Source organism: Neolamprologus multifasciatus, chromosome 5, assembly GCF_963576455.1.
Source record: "Neolamprologus multifasciatus chromosome 5, fNeoMul1.2, whole genome shotgun sequence".
Classification (NCBI taxonomy): Eukaryota; Metazoa; Chordata; class Actinopteri; order Cichliformes; family Cichlidae; genus Neolamprologus; species Neolamprologus multifasciatus.
In genome coordinates, this window is record NC_140443.1 from 9,751,029 (window position 1) to 9,768,878 (window position 17,850).

Here is a 17,850-nt window from a genome sequence, read left to right on the forward strand (position 1 = left end):
TGAGTAGTATGGAATGTATTAGAGTGATTCACCATAGGGGGGGGAGGCAGCAACTCTGCAACCACTGTATAGTCTTGCGTTTCGAGGGATGCTGTGCTTTTCAATGCATCCCGTGGTGCAGCAGGTGATCTGTTCCCATGAAGGTGCAGGCGAACCTGTGGTGGAGCCTGCACACATTCTTTTGTTTGCCTCCACATTCACAGCTCAACGGTCTGACATCTGATCGCTACTGTGTCTACTAATTTCCTACCCATCTCAAATTTGAAACAGTGCACACTCATTCAGCTGGTACGTAAAAAGAAAGGTGGAGCTTTTTTCCTCTGTCATAAACACCGAGGTACTACAAACACAATAACTGGTATGCTGTGTCAACTTACAGTAAAAGTTCAGTGTCTCTACTTGCAGCTTGAATGCAATGTTAGCTAAGGCTGAGGGAAAATAACTTTATGCAACAAAGGTGAATTTAAACTGACTTTTAAATAGTTTTGAAAACTTTCGAACTATTTAAAGACCGCTGTGAAATGCTATGGTTTAATGAAGAACAACTGTAGCAGTGATTAGCAAATATGCAAAAAGTTCATTAGAATTCAGCTATTTGAAACAACCAACCACAGTGCATACATCTGTGAACCTTCTGCAATAAACCACAGATTGTTTTTACTGAATTAATTACTTTTTCCAAGCACAGACATTTAATTAGTGGCCAGATTATGAAGTACCGTGTTCTAATTTCAAATTATATACCATTATCTGCATTAACGGATGTTTTTTCCAGTCTTGTTAATGATCTGTCACTACAAATAATAGGACACATTTTAGCTACCTTCTGCGTGATGTGGATCCTCAAGGCTGACAAGCCATCTTAAATAGAGATTAATGCAGACAATGGGGCATGCCTCCTGCCACACCCCAACCATCTGCAACCCAATGTACCTAAGAGGTCCACCAGCAACCTGATTGGACCTCTACATCCTCTGGAGAGCAAGCTGTCAAGTGATCTGCCTGCATGAAATGACCCTTTCCGCTTTATTCCCCCCAACCGCCCACCCTCTAGCCTTGTTCATGTTTCTACCCTGTGTGTGTATATGTGTTGGCTCAGATGCCTGTAATTTCACCATTTGTGCTTCTTCTTTTTTTCCCTCCCCCACTGAAAAAAGTGGGAAAAGATGAAAAAACAGAGTGCAGTGAAAATTCCAGACATTATTACTGTGCAGCATGCATGGCTCCAGTGATACTTTCCTTTCATCTCTGTTTCCTCCTTTATTGACAGATGGTAGTTATCAGACAGTATGGAAATACTGTGGTTAAGATAGTTTTCGCTGATTTTTTTTTCCCCCGCTTTGGTATTTATGACCCGATGATCGTCTTGAGAGCGTTGTGGTCTTGCACAGAGGGCCAATCTGCCAATGTTGTATGAATCAAGAAGCTAACATGTGCCACATGGGAATGATGTTCTGCAGAGACGCTTAGTGTTTGAGTGCAGTGGTGTACTCATGGTGTGCGTACTTTAGTGTTGCACCAAAGTGTTGATATATGACTCGAGTTAAAAATTTAATTAATCAATTGAAAGTACATCAGTTGTTTGAAAATATTAAATTTGGAAAAAATACTTTTTTTTCCTGCTTCTGGTTTCTCAAATAAAGATTTTCAGCTTTTCTGTATTATGATAATTTAAATTGAATATCTCTTGGGGGTTGGGACTGGAACCGTGGTGAGGCCTTTTTCAACAGAAAATTTCTGATGTCTTAAAAGAATTAAGTTGAATAGATTAATTAAAGCATATCTGTCCAATTAATTGGAGCCAGAAAGAAAAATCTGTTTTATCCCCAGCTGCGTACATGTATGCAATATTTTCCAAAAATCAACTGTGGTTATAGTTAACAAAATACAAATTACTTTGTCAAAATCGGCTTTATAGAAAATTCAAAAGAGACCAAAAATACTTGAGCGTAATATGTACTATATCTGTGCCTTGTTGCTCCCCTGTGTTATTTATGGCCAACGTTAAAGAGATAATAAGAAATAAGGTCAGTTAGTTGGAAATTAATTTGCACCAGTTGTTACATGATGAATATTTCCCTTGCAGAATATTTTTAGCTGCCGCTGACATTCTGAAAACTTTTTTTTGTCCTTGTAAATACCAAACCTTGTGATGGTGAGCCTCATATACGTGCCACATATATGAGGTTAAGCCCTTGAAGTATGAGCTGAAATTGTCCTTTGGGCCGTGGCCAGATGGGGTTTATTAGTAGCTTTCTGCTTTACGGCCTCTACTTATTTATGTGTTGATGTATGTGCATCGGAAGAAGATGGATTAAATGAGTTTCCTGGGAGTAGGTACGGTACAGGTCCTGTTTGTGTGTACGTGTGCTTTGGGTCTTAGCCCTCCTAAGGTGCCTACATCCTCGGAGCTCATTTCCCAGGTGCCCCACATTCCCAGCTAATCTGCTCCTCACTTCGGCTCCTAATCTGTCTCAAAGGACTCTGCTGAAGGGAGGGGGATTGGGGATCTGAGCTCTGTGACAACTGCATAGGAAACACAGCTTAGAGCAAAATGCTGAGGTACATAGTGGGAAAAATCATTCTGCTGTCCTCTCATACCCCAGGATGCATGAGTCCAGTCACCTTTGTGAGTACATAAGTACACAAAGTCGCAAAAATATATGTATGTAAGATCAGCAAGCGTGTATGTTTAGCCTCTTCACCCATCTAGTGAATAAATTGGTAGTGTTTTGTTATAGTTTTCCTGACCTGCCTTAGTTATAAAAGTTGAATATCAGACAGGAGTTTCTTACAATATACCCCATTTAAATGACCCTGTGGTATCCTTGAGTTTGAGTGTGGGCTGATTTACACCTTGGAGTTCATCAGTGGTTACCCTCACACACTGGCACTGTCCTGGCTCACAGTGTGAGGAGCCACACAGAGCCCCAGACCTGTTAATTGCACCAGACATGGAAACCTACAGGGAGAAATGAATATATCATTTGTGTGCCAGTGTGTGTGTGCATATGTATGTGTGTGTGGAGTGAAGCAAATGCCAGTTGTCTAATAGCTTTCACACAAGCCTGATTGAATTAGACGGCCAGGAGGACTGCGTTCCTAATTGAATTGCAGAGACCCTGTGTTGCAAACAGTGCTGTCTAGTGTTCCCCATGGAAGTGCTGAAGCAGAGGGGGGCAAGCTGGTTTGTCCTCGGTCCCAAGAACAGACACGCAACTCGTGGCTGCTCTACTATAGTTTATCTGTGGCTGTGACTGACATTTCACAAGGTTACACTCCACTCAGATGTGACCAGTTCAAGGGCTGATAGTCTATATTTGTGGCTGAAGGATAGTAAAGGTAATGAGAAAGCCATTGCAAAAGCTAACAGGTTGTCTTAATCTAATTTAGCCCTTTGAATGAGCGTCTCTTGTAAAAAGAACAAATCTCTTTATATAAGCCTCTAATTTGTCCCGTCAGTGATTCATGTAGTTTTTACGGGCGGCACCAAAGCAAATGGAGGCCCAAACTTGTCCATGGCTCGCTCTAGGGGCCTCTTTGGTCACAGAGGAATACCGGGAAATACCCAGCACCCCTCACCCCCCACACACACAATCCCTCTGACGCTGCCCATTTTCACCGCTTTCAGCACTTTTTCCTGCTGTGCACACAAAACCTAGCACCTCTGTCTTTTTTTTCCTTTTTTTCACCCCTCCAGCCTTTTCTCTTTTACACCTTGAACACCACACATGAACACACACCCCTTGCCTGTCTTTATCTCCCTTGTCTATTCTTTGATGGTGTGTTCATCAAATAAAGCAGTTTTGGGGAGGGTGGATTGGGCCCTGAAAAGAGTGAGTTGGGAGGGGGCTTGAAGGGTGTGCTGTTTTTGCTGTGATGGCCCATCCTCCTGGACAAAGAAGGCTGCTGTTGTGCACGCTATAGATGAGAGATGGTGGGAGACGGAGGCTGGAGAAATGCTGGGTTGTTTTATTTTTATTTTTGTCTCTCTTTTACAATAGATATGGGGTTTATAGACTGGATTACCTGTATCTCCCAACTGATTGTCTGGTTGTGACCAGATTCCCAGGAAGCCATGATGGAAATGTCAAAGGCCCTGATTTAGTTTGGTCTCTTTGTGTGTGTGTGTGTATGTGTGTGTGTGTGTGTGTGTGTGTGTGTGTGTGTGTACTTTGTTGGTGAGGACCAAAAACTGGAATGCTACTATACTTGTGGGGACCAACAGTTCCTTATGGGGACAAAATGCCATTCAAAATGTGGTTTTAGCATTAGGGTTACAATTAGGTTATGGTTGGGTTTAGGCTAAGGGTTAGGGTTAGGCCTTCATTTTTGATGGTAAGGGTTAAAGTAAGCGGCTAGGGAAAGCATTATGTCAATTAGATGTCCTCATTTAGATATGAAAACGTGTGTGTGTGTGTGTGTGTGCGAGAGAGAGAGACATTTAATTTGGACAAAGGGGACAGGCCAGCGCGGCCATTCATGTTGCCATTGCCACTGAAAACAACACTCCCTTCCTTTCTCTGTCGTACTCTGAGCTTTCAACCTTCTTCTCTCTTTTAACACGGTTCCCTGCTCCCTCCCACATATAAATACATGCACACACAGTGGATTTAGCTACAGGTCTCCTCTTCAGTGCGTTATAAATCTTTCGGCTATAATATTCAGGAAACCTTTGAAACAACCAGCAAATTACCTGCTGTAAAAACTGACTAGCACCCTAGCGCAGTGGCTTACCTTACCCCACAGCTCCAGCACAACTATTTTTATTCAGTGAGTCGAGCAGAAAACCCTAATTAAAGCTTTTATGTCACTATATATTATTGGAAGCCATAAACATAGGCAGACACGAGCAGCTGGGGGTTTGGTATGTGTGTACGGGGCAAGGTATTCAGTTTACGATTTAAGACTTACTGTTAGATTAAAGTAATGCAATACTCGTTCTTCAGATGAACACGCAACATAACAAAACTATCTCGCCCTGCTGGCAGAGGTTTTCACGTATTTTCCAAATTTGGGATTTAAGAGCGAACGTGCCTGCTGTGTGCCTGGAACCAATTTTAGGGGTGATCTGGACCTTTTGACACAGCTACCACTAAATTGAGTCTGAAGTGTTTATAAATTCCCTTAAAGCTTTTCTATGCGGCTTTTGTTCTTGACTTATTGCCACGTTTTATTGTGTGTCCCATTTCCAAAAATCCACGTTCACAGTCTCCAGAGATCTAATAGGAAAACGTGGCATGTTTGATTGCTGCTATTGATGATATTAATAGCAGTGTGTGTGTGTGTATAGGAAGCAGGAGCAACAGAGGAGCTCTTTTCAATGAATATTCTTGCAGTAATTAAACCTTTCTTGCCAGAAGGATATCTGAAGTTTGAAGGAGCATCCAAAATAACAGCCTTTAGTTCTCACATGTTGAGCAAGACTGCCAGCACGATGATCAAACAGCTCAGCAGCAGCAATCCGGGCAGGCAGGGAGGTAGGGAATTAAAGCTCTGATCTGATTTTTAATCACTGCTCTCCGTGTCTCTGCTTCTCTACATCTGACACCAGACAACTGTGCAACTCTTAAAATCTGTCATCCGAGAGTAAAATGGAAATTCCCTAAATATTTCCCCAAAATAATGGCCCTGGTGAAGCACACAGGAAAGCCAAGACATATAATTCAGTGTCCTCTTGAAATGGCATAGGATGGCTTTTACAAACATTTCTCCTTGTAACTTTATGAAGTACCACATGAATAGGTGTTAACACAGTGAGCAACGCTGTTGTAGGTAGTCACTCGAACTGGAAATGTTATTTACTTGCCCATGATGAGTTTTGTTCTGCTCTCATGTGATTGGTTACAGTTTGACCTTTTATGGTGTTACCGGAACTTGTAAGTGTGTAGAAATGTTTGAAAATTGATGAACAAAGGAAGCTTTTTCAAACTTTTCCCACGCCTAATTGAATGTGCTTACAGTAGACGGTAATTTTTTTTTATGTTTGATGGTTTGGGACTTGGTGGAAAAAGAAGAATTAACTACCATTTTGCCATCCAACAGCTACCACAGAGTATTTAAATGCAACCACTGTGGTAGCATGGCATCATGTGGCTTTATAAGTGCTAATCATTTAAATACTTCCATTTTTCTCCGCAAGTCATTGTTCTGATTGTTATGCACCATCTGCATACTGTTACAGCACATACTGTACGTTCACTGTGGGCCCAGTGATGCATTCGAATCCTTGGCTGAAAACCCTCCAAACACAGCCATTCCCCACATCGCCCCTCTCCTTTCTTTGTTTCTGTCCGTACGCCCCCACCCCGACTACCTCTTTATGCCTTTTCCTTTGGTGTTGCTCCTCAGAGCGCCTCGCTCTCATAGACCTCGCTGCGCCGCTGAAGTTCGATCGCAATTCCCCGCATAGCTGTTGCCCGGGCCTCATTCACAGACCCCGTTGACTGGCAGGGTGAATGTCCAGGCCTCATGTTTCACGCTGTACCCCGAAACATTTTTCAGCCATCAATCACGGTGGTAGAAAAACATGTCAAAGCTAATACTGAGTGAGGAGATGTTTAAGATTGTCTCCGTTTTATTCAGGAATAACTTTCTGCCATTCTGGCGTTTGCGCTATTCAGTAACAAAACACTGTTTTTTGTTTGTTTGTACTTTTTGTCTTTAAGGCGTAACTTTTCCAGTGAATAAAAGAAATGATCTCTTCTGTTTCTTGTTAGTTTTAATGAAACTGGCTTTCACGGTAAACTGTATTAATGAAGCTTCTTTTAAAGTGCCCCCTCGTAAAGTAGTAGCGCATGTTTTACTCTACTGTCTGTAGGTGATACGGCTAAACTATTATGATTTGTTGAGCTACAGAGAATTGTTCTTCATGGTGGTCGGAGGTGATGGCTCTGAGAAATGTATGTCGAGTTCCAAAAGGGAAAAAGGCCATTAATCTGTGGCCTGTATGGTCTATGAGTACACTGGTGTCTGCATAATCTAAACATTGGGATTGGATCCGGACTAATTCTGCCTTGTGAAATGACCTCCTTTAAATGGGAGTTGCAGCTGCTGATATTTCCACATTCCAGATGCTACAGTGGAGCTGTAATTGCCAGTATAGTCTCAGAATGAAATAATGGCTGTATTTTTATAACTTTACAGTGTAGAAATTGCAGTCGTGTAATAGTAAAGCTTTTAATACTAGTAGAAAATTGGATAACTTGTTTTCTTAATGAGGAAGAGAAATTGTTTGAAGTGCATTTTAAAAAAGGAGCCCTATATAAATCAACAGTTTTAAATTTTCAAATAAAAGAAATATGCAAGGAAGCATTCATCTTCTGTCTTTTGTTTCTTTTCATCGCACTAAATCCATTTTGCTTTCTACCCAGAAAAAGCACCGAAAGACCCGAGGGCTTTTAACGTACTGATATGCAGTGTGTCCCGTGTGTAAATTTTTCATGTTACTATTTCATGTCTCTGTCTCAACACCTCTATATTCTTTTATCGGAGGGGCAGGTGGGAGCTGGATTACCTGAAGCAAAACCGTAGCTTTTTTGGCCCGAGATACGAGAAAATCTCTCGACATGGTGCAGGTGCAAACGCTGAAAAAAAAGGCTATTTATTTTTATTTTATTTTATTTATTTATTTTTTTTTTAGGCAGTGAAGGTTTAGGTGGAATGTGACTGGAAAGGGGAGGATAAGGGGATTTCATAGACAGCTACGTTAGTTTGTTTATCGCAGCAGTGAGTGGCGCTTGTGGCAACACGCAAACAGATGTACCCAGTGGTAGAGCCTGCAATTCACCCACACAAAGTCAGATGCACGGATAGAACATTTAATGGCTGAGCCGTGTGTGTGTTCATCACGGTCTCTGTGATAAATGTAACTTTCCTCCCATGTTTCCAGAAAGAGGCCCTTAAAAGGGATCTTAACAGGAAGCGGGGCACTTCAGAGATTTCTCAGGCAACTACAGCGTGGTGAATAATTCAGAGCAAACTTACATGTAGCCACATCTGCAGAGGCATGCAAGAGTGTGTGTTTATATTCAGGGTTGCTCTGATATATCTTTGTTTGATTTATGGTGTGTATGTTTTTGTTTGTTTGTTTTTTCAATTTGATTTCTGGTAACTTGATGGATTTTCTTTTATAACACAATGTGAACTATGCATTGGCAGTGGATGCATATATACAGGGAATTACATGGCTACCCTTTTTATGGCTGCCACAATGATAAGTATAGTATTATAGAAACCTAGTACTTCAGTACAAAGTAAAGTTTCATACAAACTGCATGAGAATACATTATTCACATGCAGTCTGCTTTTTGAAAATCAGCTGCTTGTGATTTTAAAAATTCTTCTCTTCTCTCTTTTAGCCTGTCTGTCAGGCTTTTTCAAGCCAACTCAAGGAGATGAGCCCTGTATGCAGTGTCCCATCAACAGCCGTACCACCAGTGAAGGTGCTATTAACTGCGTTTGCCGAAATGGATACTATCGCACCGACTCAGATCCTCTCCAGATGCCTTGCACAAGTAAGTATGGTACTGAAGCTGTGATATATGAACTTGCCAATTACTTGCGCATAATACACAGACAGGAATGGAAAACGTTTTGGCGTCAGATATGAGCTTTCTGACACACACATGTCACAAGCACAAGCAGAAGCGCTCCGGGATCAAAGGACAGTGGTAGTCTGTGTAACTCCAAACAGAAACCCTGTCAGAGCTGTCCCTCACACGAAAGGGATGCTGACATGCTCATAGTGTGGCTGTCCACAGATCTGACCCAGCACACAAGCGTCAGCTGCCCCTCCTCAACATCACACAGTCCGTACTCCAAACCAGACCAGAGGTTACTGGGACAGGGCGCATAGCTATGTGAGGGGGCAGACTTGGAGAATGAGCCGAGGCGAGACCCTCTCTTGTCATGCCAATGAAGCTGTTTGAGTTTGAATTTGAATTTGAGACTGACATAGAGGTTGGACGAGAGAGATGGGCCGGGGATAGACCTAAGCAAAAGTGAGCAAGGGAGGGGTAAATTGTGAGGGAAAGACATGCAGAAAGACACGAAGGAGGAATTTGAGGGAGAATGGGTGCGTGTATTTGAAAAAGACGGAATTACTGCGTAGAGTGCAGTCTAACTAAAACAAAATGGGAGAAAGTGAGATAAAAAAGCCTCTATCAATGCTTCGATAGTATTTTTTTTTTCCTCACACTCCCCCTCTGTCTATTGAAACAGAGAGAGGAGGGAAAAGATTTGATGGTCTCCAACAAAGGAGATTTGCATAAGCCTGGCTCTGGGAGTTGAGCAGCTGTTGTGAATGAGAAAGCAACAGCGTCACGTCACCCGTATTAAGAGCAGCAGGGCCCGGCCTGATTAAAGCAAGGGAATGGGCCCATCAGAGCGGCCCGCCAGCTAATGGGGCGGATATTAGTCCTCCTCCCCAGGAAGGAGATGCCAAGGAGGAGTTATGTTTCTATGTATAAGAGACACCAAGAAGGGCACTCCAGTGGGCTTTCTTCCAGAGCCAGAGATCTGTTAATTGCTGCCAATTAAAACGAGGTTAAATAAGAAATGATCGATTCAGATTTTAGGATGTTGTGGGCGGAGTGGAATTGTTTATCTCATTAGTCCTGGAGGATACGTCTACCATAATTAGGCGCACATGTCTGTAAAAGCTAAACAGTTCTCATTGTTTGTTTGTTTGGCCTGTCACTCAACATGTAGCACCATGTGGAAAGTTTCCACTCTATAATGCCTAGCTGCTAAGAATGTCTCAATAGGAGAAACAGTAGGTTTCTCTCCGCTGCAGTAACTCTATACGATGCTCCATGAGAAAATTGTCAAGAATAGATGTTAAGAAAACACTTGATGGAGTGGACACCAGCATTGAAAATGAGAAAGTGTAAATGGGCATCCCGAGGGAAGAGGCGCTGCCAGCTTGGAATGCAGTCAGCACAGACCTCATAATGACTGTACAGTATCTCTGCTCCTGTTTAAATAGGGTTGGTAATTTTGCCCTCCACACCATCAAGGACACAATACAACTTCCATCCCAAAATTACACCAATTCTATATAGAACTAAAAATGTCTTTAAAGGTTTGGCTTGAATAACATAATGAATAAAGACACATTTCATCGTCTTTCTTTCCCTTTTTTTGTCCATGATCTACATACATCACCGGTCCACCTAGAAGCAATTTTCATTTAATGGCAAATGCTGCAACATTTGTGTATATATTGCAATGCTATTGCAAATCTCTATAGAATTTTTTAATCACTGATTATTAGATATTAAAAAGTGACAATGCACAATACAAGTATTGTGCTAGGTACAGCTGAAAGCTGATTTCCATGTGTATTCCTTGGGTGGGCTCTTTTGCGAAGCCACCACTGATGTTACATTAGTAAAAAAAAAATAAAAAATTTATCTGAAAAATGGAAAAATACAAAACAGAACAACAAAAGAACGAGAATCGAGAATATGATGTGCCAATGCTACAATTAAGCTGTGTTTAAGATTAGGAAAATCCTTCAGGAAAAATGATGATTCATATTAGAAATAAGTACGCAATGAGTTTATGTTTGGAAAACATTTGTTTTAGATTTAAATTACTGCTTTGTTTGGTTCAGGGGGGCTTCGTATTATAATTTCAATAACGAACTTTATGAAACAGGACCAACTCTAAATGAAATGATAAAGTTAGCCTGTTAGTCGGTAATTCTTGCCTGGCTTCATTTTTGCATCAACTTTATAGTTATTATATTTTTACTTTGCTCCAGTTTGACCCCCCCCCCTTTCCCAAAAAAAGTAAAGGCTGTAATGTGACAAAAATTGGAGTCAAAATAGTGACTTGGATCCTCTTTACATTTTCATTTGTTTCTTGAAGTGTTCTTTCCCTTTTTATTGATTAATTTTTCTTCGCACTTTTCAGCATTTAGAATAAATGCACACATTTATGTGTTTTGCAGCTGTCCCCTCAGCGCCGCAAAATGTGATCTCCAGCGTAAATGAAACCTCTGTAATGCTGGAGTGGATGCCCCCTCGAGATTCAGGGGGCCGCGAGGATGTAGTCTTCAACATCATCTGCAAAAGCTGCGGCGGAGGCCGAGGAGGGTGCACCCGATGTGGGGACAACGTTCAGTTTTTACCCCGCCAGTTGGGCCTGACAGAAACTCGGGTCTACATTAGTGACCTGTTGGCCCACACACAGTACACGTTTGAGGTGCAGGCTGTCAACGGGGTGTCAGATCAGAGCCCCTACTCCCCTCAGTATGCCTCAGTCAACATTACCACTAACCAGGCTGGTAAGTGGACCCATCTGTCTTTTTCTGCACATTATACTCCCCATGTGGCTTCTCTTCTCTTCTCTTCTCTTCTCTTCTCTTCTCTTCTCTTCTCTTCTCTTCTCTTCTCTTCTCTTCTCTTCTCTTCTCTTCTCTTCTCTTCTCTTCTCTTCTCTTCTCTTCTCACCGTGTTTATTTCTGTACTTCTCCCCTTTGTCAAACACTCCTTGTAGAGAACCTCTTCATTGCTCAAACCCCTCTACAAGCACATAATGCACAGCACATAAAGCTCCACTATGTCTGTTTCTTTCCTGCATGGTGATGTATGCAGATTAAGGGCTGTAAATGGGAAGGAGAGTGCCGTTGATGATGTGACAGACAGAATGTGATGGCCTGCTGGTCTTTACAGTGTGACCTCATCACCATGTATTTCAGACTGAGGAGCTGAGAGCAGGCTTGCTGCTGTCTCCCCACTTCATCTGCGGTTCAGTGATTACAGCTTTATACGCGTGCAGCCACTTGGTTGTGGAATTACATTTAAAAAAAAAAGTAATAAAAGCAAGGCTAGTATCGCAATGTATGAGCTACCTTGTAGACTAAAAAAAACGTCATAAATGAACGAGAAACCAGTATTTTAGTATGTTAATATAAAACATCTTGATAAGTGGGGCAACGTTGTAATCTTTAGGATTTTATAGAAATCAAAATCTTATTTAATCATTCTTGTGCAATGGTTGGCGCTTTCCAAGCTTTCCACTATGCTACTGCAGCCAAATTCAGCCACCGCATCTCTGATTATTTTACCGAGGCAGCTGAATTGATTTGTTCTTTAATTGTGTCTATGAAACGCATCATTTGGCGGGCTAAGCTTCGTTTCCCAAAGCACTGATGAGCGGTGGGATACAGCCTGCACTTAATCTTTGCACTGGCTTTGCATTCCATTGGCAGCATGCTTAGGTGTCTGTCATCACTCATCATTCATGCCTTTGCACTGCAGGCAGTCTTATAAATGCGCTTCTCTCAGCACCATGTTGGTGCCCTTCGTTTTTGAATCATAAATTCATAGTGCCTTTTTTAAAAAAGAAAAACAACGAGAGAACTTTATGCAAGTTGAATGATAAAATCTACAAGAGGGAAATCCTTTATTTAAAGTGACCCGTTGTAACAAACGTATGTGATTTGTTTGTTTAAAAGCTCCATAAAGTGCTCCGTTACAATGCTGAAACTCTGTCACACTAAAACAGAGGCCTTTATTCAAGCACAGACCTCTTTTTATTGTCTGTTTTGATTTGAGTCACTGGTGTGGTGGGTTAATGAGGGCCTGTGAGTGCAGTTAAGCGTTGTAATGAGGCCCCTGCCCCACTCTGTCTCACTGGGCCACAATAAGTCTGCCACCCCAACCCTTGGCTTCTCTGCTTCTCCTGCCGAGGGGTCCTGGCGGAAATTGGGAGGCTCTGTGCCCTCTCCACTGAAGTGTCCGTCACTTTGGATTAGGCAGCGAGAGCTCCCGTCAGATGGAGCTGTGAAAAGAACTCAACTCTTGCTCCCCCCCTCTCCACGTTCCCACCTTCCCCCATCACCTTACTGCTCACTCCAGGGACACGGGATTGGAGTTTTGCCGTGCTACGCTACAGGCTGGGGTCACAGGGACTGGAGCCCATAATTGCGTCTGGTTTGTGAGGCTTGGAGGTTACATAAACATCGTGTCACCCCTAATTAACTCAGGCAGTTTTATGCCCCCCCTTACAATGAAAATGAGAGCGTAAGATGGAGAAAACAAAAGCCAGAGTCTATGAATTTTTGTAGATACATGCATGTAAATCCGACCTGCTTTGGACCATCGGCTAGAGCGTTCCGCGAAAGCAACAAAAAAGAAAATTTGAAGCAAGTGGCGTAAAAGTGTGTCTCATTACTTGTACGGATGGCTGCCTCTTCTGCTATGACTTGTTGGTGTAAAGGGTGGTGGGGTATTGAGGGGGGGGGGGTGAGCAAAACTTCTCACTCTCCATGCCCAATCAAGCACCCACCACACGCTATTACCTACAGGGCTTATCCTCCCACTCTGTAGGTGGTTGGCGACAGTTCCTCTGTGATAAAGGACATGATTGCCCTGGAAAGTGTGGCGCTTGATTACACAGTGTAATGCCACACAAAAGCAAATTCTGGGCTGAATGCCGTTTGAGCCTGTTTTATAAGCGTATGACTAATTCCCCAAACCTTGTATTGTGTGCAATACGCAGAAGCCTTGAAATGTGCCTCTAAGCCTTTTTTGTAATAATGAGTCACACTTAAGCCATTTACTTTGGCTTCACTGTATTTATATGTTACTTATATGCGACATGAAATATGCACTGGGAATCAGGCAGAGAGTTGCAAAAGAGATGCTTTACAGCAGCGAAAAAGCCATTTCTGGGTAATGCATCTGTAGTTATGCCACAAGACCATCCTCACAAACATTTTGTGGTGCACTATATGTATACATATTCTAAATTAGTTATACTGATAGTTGATACTGGGTGTGTAACAATATTATAAATGAAACCAGAGCACTCAGAGTGCAACTCCCCCTGAAGGACAAGGGCTATACTAAAACTTTTGATATTTCTTGTTTTTATTATTACGATAGGACGATGTCAGCCTGTTATGGTGCCACTGTAATGTCATAGGGTGTCATATTGAAAAAATAAAAAGGCTCTCTCCATGCCCTTCCATATGATATATTACTCGATATCGTTTGCTGTGATTTATTTTCAAGCCAGTTCTGACCTTGGGTGTTAACTATGCTTAGCCAACAAAGGTACTTGTGACCACCAAAGCCTGCTAAATTGTTGTAAAGTGTGAAGACAATACGTGGGTAAAATAAAGTTTTTACTGATTCTTTACATTTGGTGTCACCTTGACCTAATTTTCACCAAGATTAAATCACCTCGAGCTGTAATTGGTATCTACCATCACACAAAATTTGAAAATGATATCTTGAAAACTAGGGCTGCTAGAATGTTAACAAATGGACAAACAAACAAGCACAACCGATTACATACTCCCTCCCTTCCTTTCAGGGGGAGAATAAAGAAAATGAGGGTCTAGCTCAGGAGTTAGTGGGTATAAAAGTAAAAGTTTCCTTTGGTAAAATACTGTATTGAACTCCAAATATCCCAGGATGCCTCCATTAGTCTGTGTAACAGCAGGGTGTGTATAGAATAAAATAGTGTGTGAATGTGTGGCTTGTACTGCCAACACAAGACCAAGAAAAAAAGTGAATAGATTTCTTGTTAGCGTATTCAGTTCCTGACTTAGCAACAACTTAGTCGTCTACCTTGTCTTCCAAAAAATATTAAAAACATCTGTATATATCACGTTCACCATTGGCCTGCAATTTCATTTATTAACTGCAGTCACTACTCTGTGCAAATATTTATGGGCAAAGAGTTAGACAGGATAGGGAAGTCATGTTTATTTATTATTTTTTAAATAAGTGTTATGATCTAATGTTGGCAGTGTTTGTTTTATGTGTGACTCCTCCCACCAGAGGATGGCTGTGGAAAATAATCATTTCATTACATTTCATTAGTTAATCTAACCTAGGAAGGCAAAAAAGAGGCAAACAGACGTAAACTAGACAAATGCCCCAAAATAGTTCAGCTCTTTTAAAGAGATTGCTCTTCTGTGCAGTAAACATGATGCGGTGAGGATAGATTTTATATTTGTCCATCTTATGTTTTGTAAAAAGATTTACAACAAGTGTGTGTCATTACATCCTCTAAGCAGTGAATTACTGAACATGTGCATTATGAAAAAAAGAGGTTATATCCAGCAAATCCAGTTTTTGTTAGTATACTCATGACTGTGCAAGCCTGTCCAGAGAGAATTTCTCACTCTGCACCAACTTAGATCTTGCAGTTTTGTTTTACACCTCACTGTATTCTTGGGGAGCTTTTCATTTGTCTGACTCAATCTTTAACTTAGTAGATTTCAGTCAAATGAAAGTAGCAGTAAGGAGAAGCAAAAAGATGTAGCAATAAGGCAAATTACATCGTTTTGTAGTAGCCACACAGACAAATAGCATCGTTATCAGTATATTTTAGATGTTTTCATTTTCTAGGTTTTGTGATTTTTACCTCATTTTTTTAAATAAACCACCATTGCCAAGCCAGAGTGACCAGGCGGCCCTTTAAATTGGTTCTGCTTGAGACTGGTTGAAGTTGGGATTATGTCAGTAGGGATTTTATGAGAAATCCATCCAGTTATTGTATGCAGACAAGACATGAATAAATAATAGCTAAGAACAGAACTGACATTTATGTTATAGCTTACTCTAGATATACTGTATCATCAATTTCAGTGCATAGAATAGAGATCATCTCTTACCTCAGTGAGTACTTATCGGTATTCTGCCAACAGATGAATGAGATCTCCATATCCTCAGTGTGTTTGCCATATTGCATTCTGGTTGAGTATATTAGATTTCAGAGGACATATTTGTTTAGGCGTTTCATTAACTCAAGGTGAGCTGCTGCTAATGCAATTGAAAAGCAGAGGAACTGAATTGGTTTCTTATCAGGTGAACTGGCTGATTGCGCGAGGGAACCCGGGTGGGATGGCGGTGGGGGCGGCGTGTAATCGGGTGCAGCCTTTTCATATGGTCTAGAGAAGATTTATGACTTAATTATGGTCCAAATTGCCCAGGTCCACTGTAACCAGGCTACCAAGTCCTTTGCTGCTCCACTGGGCCATGGTGTGAAAAGCACTGGTACAGAGCCAGCTGGGACCGCCAGAATGTGTCAGTACACCAAAAAGCCAATGTGGCTACTACACTGTTAACTTGAGGGCACTGAAACCCGTTACAAAAAGATATATTATTTTTGGGCCACGGCCACTGATTGACTGCCTTTGTTTAATACAGTGGCATTTTTATCGATCAGACTTGAAACGTAACATTTTAAAAAAGTGTTTCTGTTTGAAAAGCCTTATGTGTGCTTCATTCACTATATAGTATCTTAAAAAGTTATAATACATCCTCGTGCATATGCAGTTCACATTACTAACAGAATCAAAAAAATCAAACAAACTTGAGATAGAAAATATTTAGAAATTTTCTCAGTGGAGCAGCAGCTCAGTATCAGCAAAATGCCAGAGATGCAAGCTGAAAAATAGAAAATAAACTGAGAGTCAGACAGGGACCACCGGTATACATGCCACGCAGTGTGACAGTGACAGAAGGTGTTGAGAAGGGCACATATGGTGGGTGCCAGTGTAGGTCAGCCAGGCAGACAGACAGGAGGCCTCAGCATGCACCTGGACCTCAGTACTGACAGAGCCTTGAGAGAAGGCTGTTCTGGTAGTAAGCCAGCAACCCATACATAAACCACATTCATGTGCTTGTTGATACTGAGCCAAAAGGAGGAACTTGGGGTTCAGTGTATTGCCCAAGGACACTTCAGCATGTTGAGAAGCCACGGATCGAACTGCCAACCCTGCGATTATTGGAAACCCACTCTACCTGAGCCACAGCTACAGGCTTTAAATAAGCAATAAGAATTTAATTATGACTCCCCAGAAGAGAATTAGCACATGGATTCTCTAAATTAGTTAACTAATTGATTTTATTCATAAATCTTTCAGTAGTCATTTGAATTTTTTTTTCAGGGTAGATTTTATGGATCTTTTCCTTCTCATTTGCATTTATACAGGAAAGCAGAACAGAAAAAAACACCTCAGCTGTATATGCATCTTGGTGAAAAGGCCATGATCTTTTGGTCTGTGGGCTGTCAAAGTGAGCGTAACGTGAATACATTATTCATTAACATTGAGTGTATTAGCTATACACTGAGGTGCATAAATGACTGAGCGTGCAATCATTTATTTACTTTTTACATTCAAGAGCATGAAGCGCTGATAATTAAAAAAGATCATAAATAAAGGTCACGAAGCAAAAAGGGGTGACAACCTAATCAGCTCGCTGTTTTCTAAGTGAATTTCTATAAACTTTATGGAGTTAACTTCGTCAATTAAGCAAATGGATTTATGATAAACTCGGTGCCACTCCCCGCTTTTGTCTCTTTTGACTTTCTCCCTGATCCTCTCTTTTTGTGTCCCCGCTCAACCTTTCTGTTTACAAAACACACTCAAATTCCTGCAGTCATGTACACCAAGTATTCCTTTGAAGGCGGCTGCAAAACAAAGTTGTCACTGTCTGAGCAACTGTCTTCTTCCTGTCTGGAATTTCTGGTGTGATCGTGACACACCACCTTCCCCCCGCTCCTGCTCGCACGTCATGAATACCTCTCATTTTTTTAATGTAGCCTTGATTCGCTCGCACGGATCATACTGAACACACACGCTGCAGACTCTCATCCACTTGAACGTATTAACTGTAAATTGGGGTCAGGAACTTTATAATGTGAGATGATCTTTTGAAAACTGTGCTATTGTGCGCCACTCATTATAACAACTTCATACTATGTAGATAAGAATGACTTCAATGTAAAGACAGAAGTCATTGCTGCTCATTGACACAGAAATGAAGCAGGTGTAGTAAATGCAATTTACACATCTTCTTTATTTTAGATAATCATTAC

The 17,850-nt window shown here is 41.4% G+C and overlaps 1 protein-coding gene across 4 annotated transcripts in view; it reads left to right on the forward strand.

The window, feature by feature from the left end:
* ephb2b (eph receptor B2b) overlaps nucleotides 1-17,850 on the forward strand; it is a 123,346-nt gene that overhangs the window by 76,354 nt on the left and 29,142 nt on the right. For all 4 annotated transcript variants that reach the window (XM_085160635.1, XM_085160638.1, XM_085160636.1 and 1 more), the window contains exons 4-5: nucleotides 8,361-8,516; nucleotides 10,958-11,293. In XM_085160635.1, coding sequence (XP_085016761.1) covers nucleotides 8,361-8,516; nucleotides 10,958-11,293 — 492 coding nt within the window. The remainder of the gene's footprint in view (nucleotides 1-8,360; nucleotides 8,517-10,957; nucleotides 11,294-17,850) is intronic.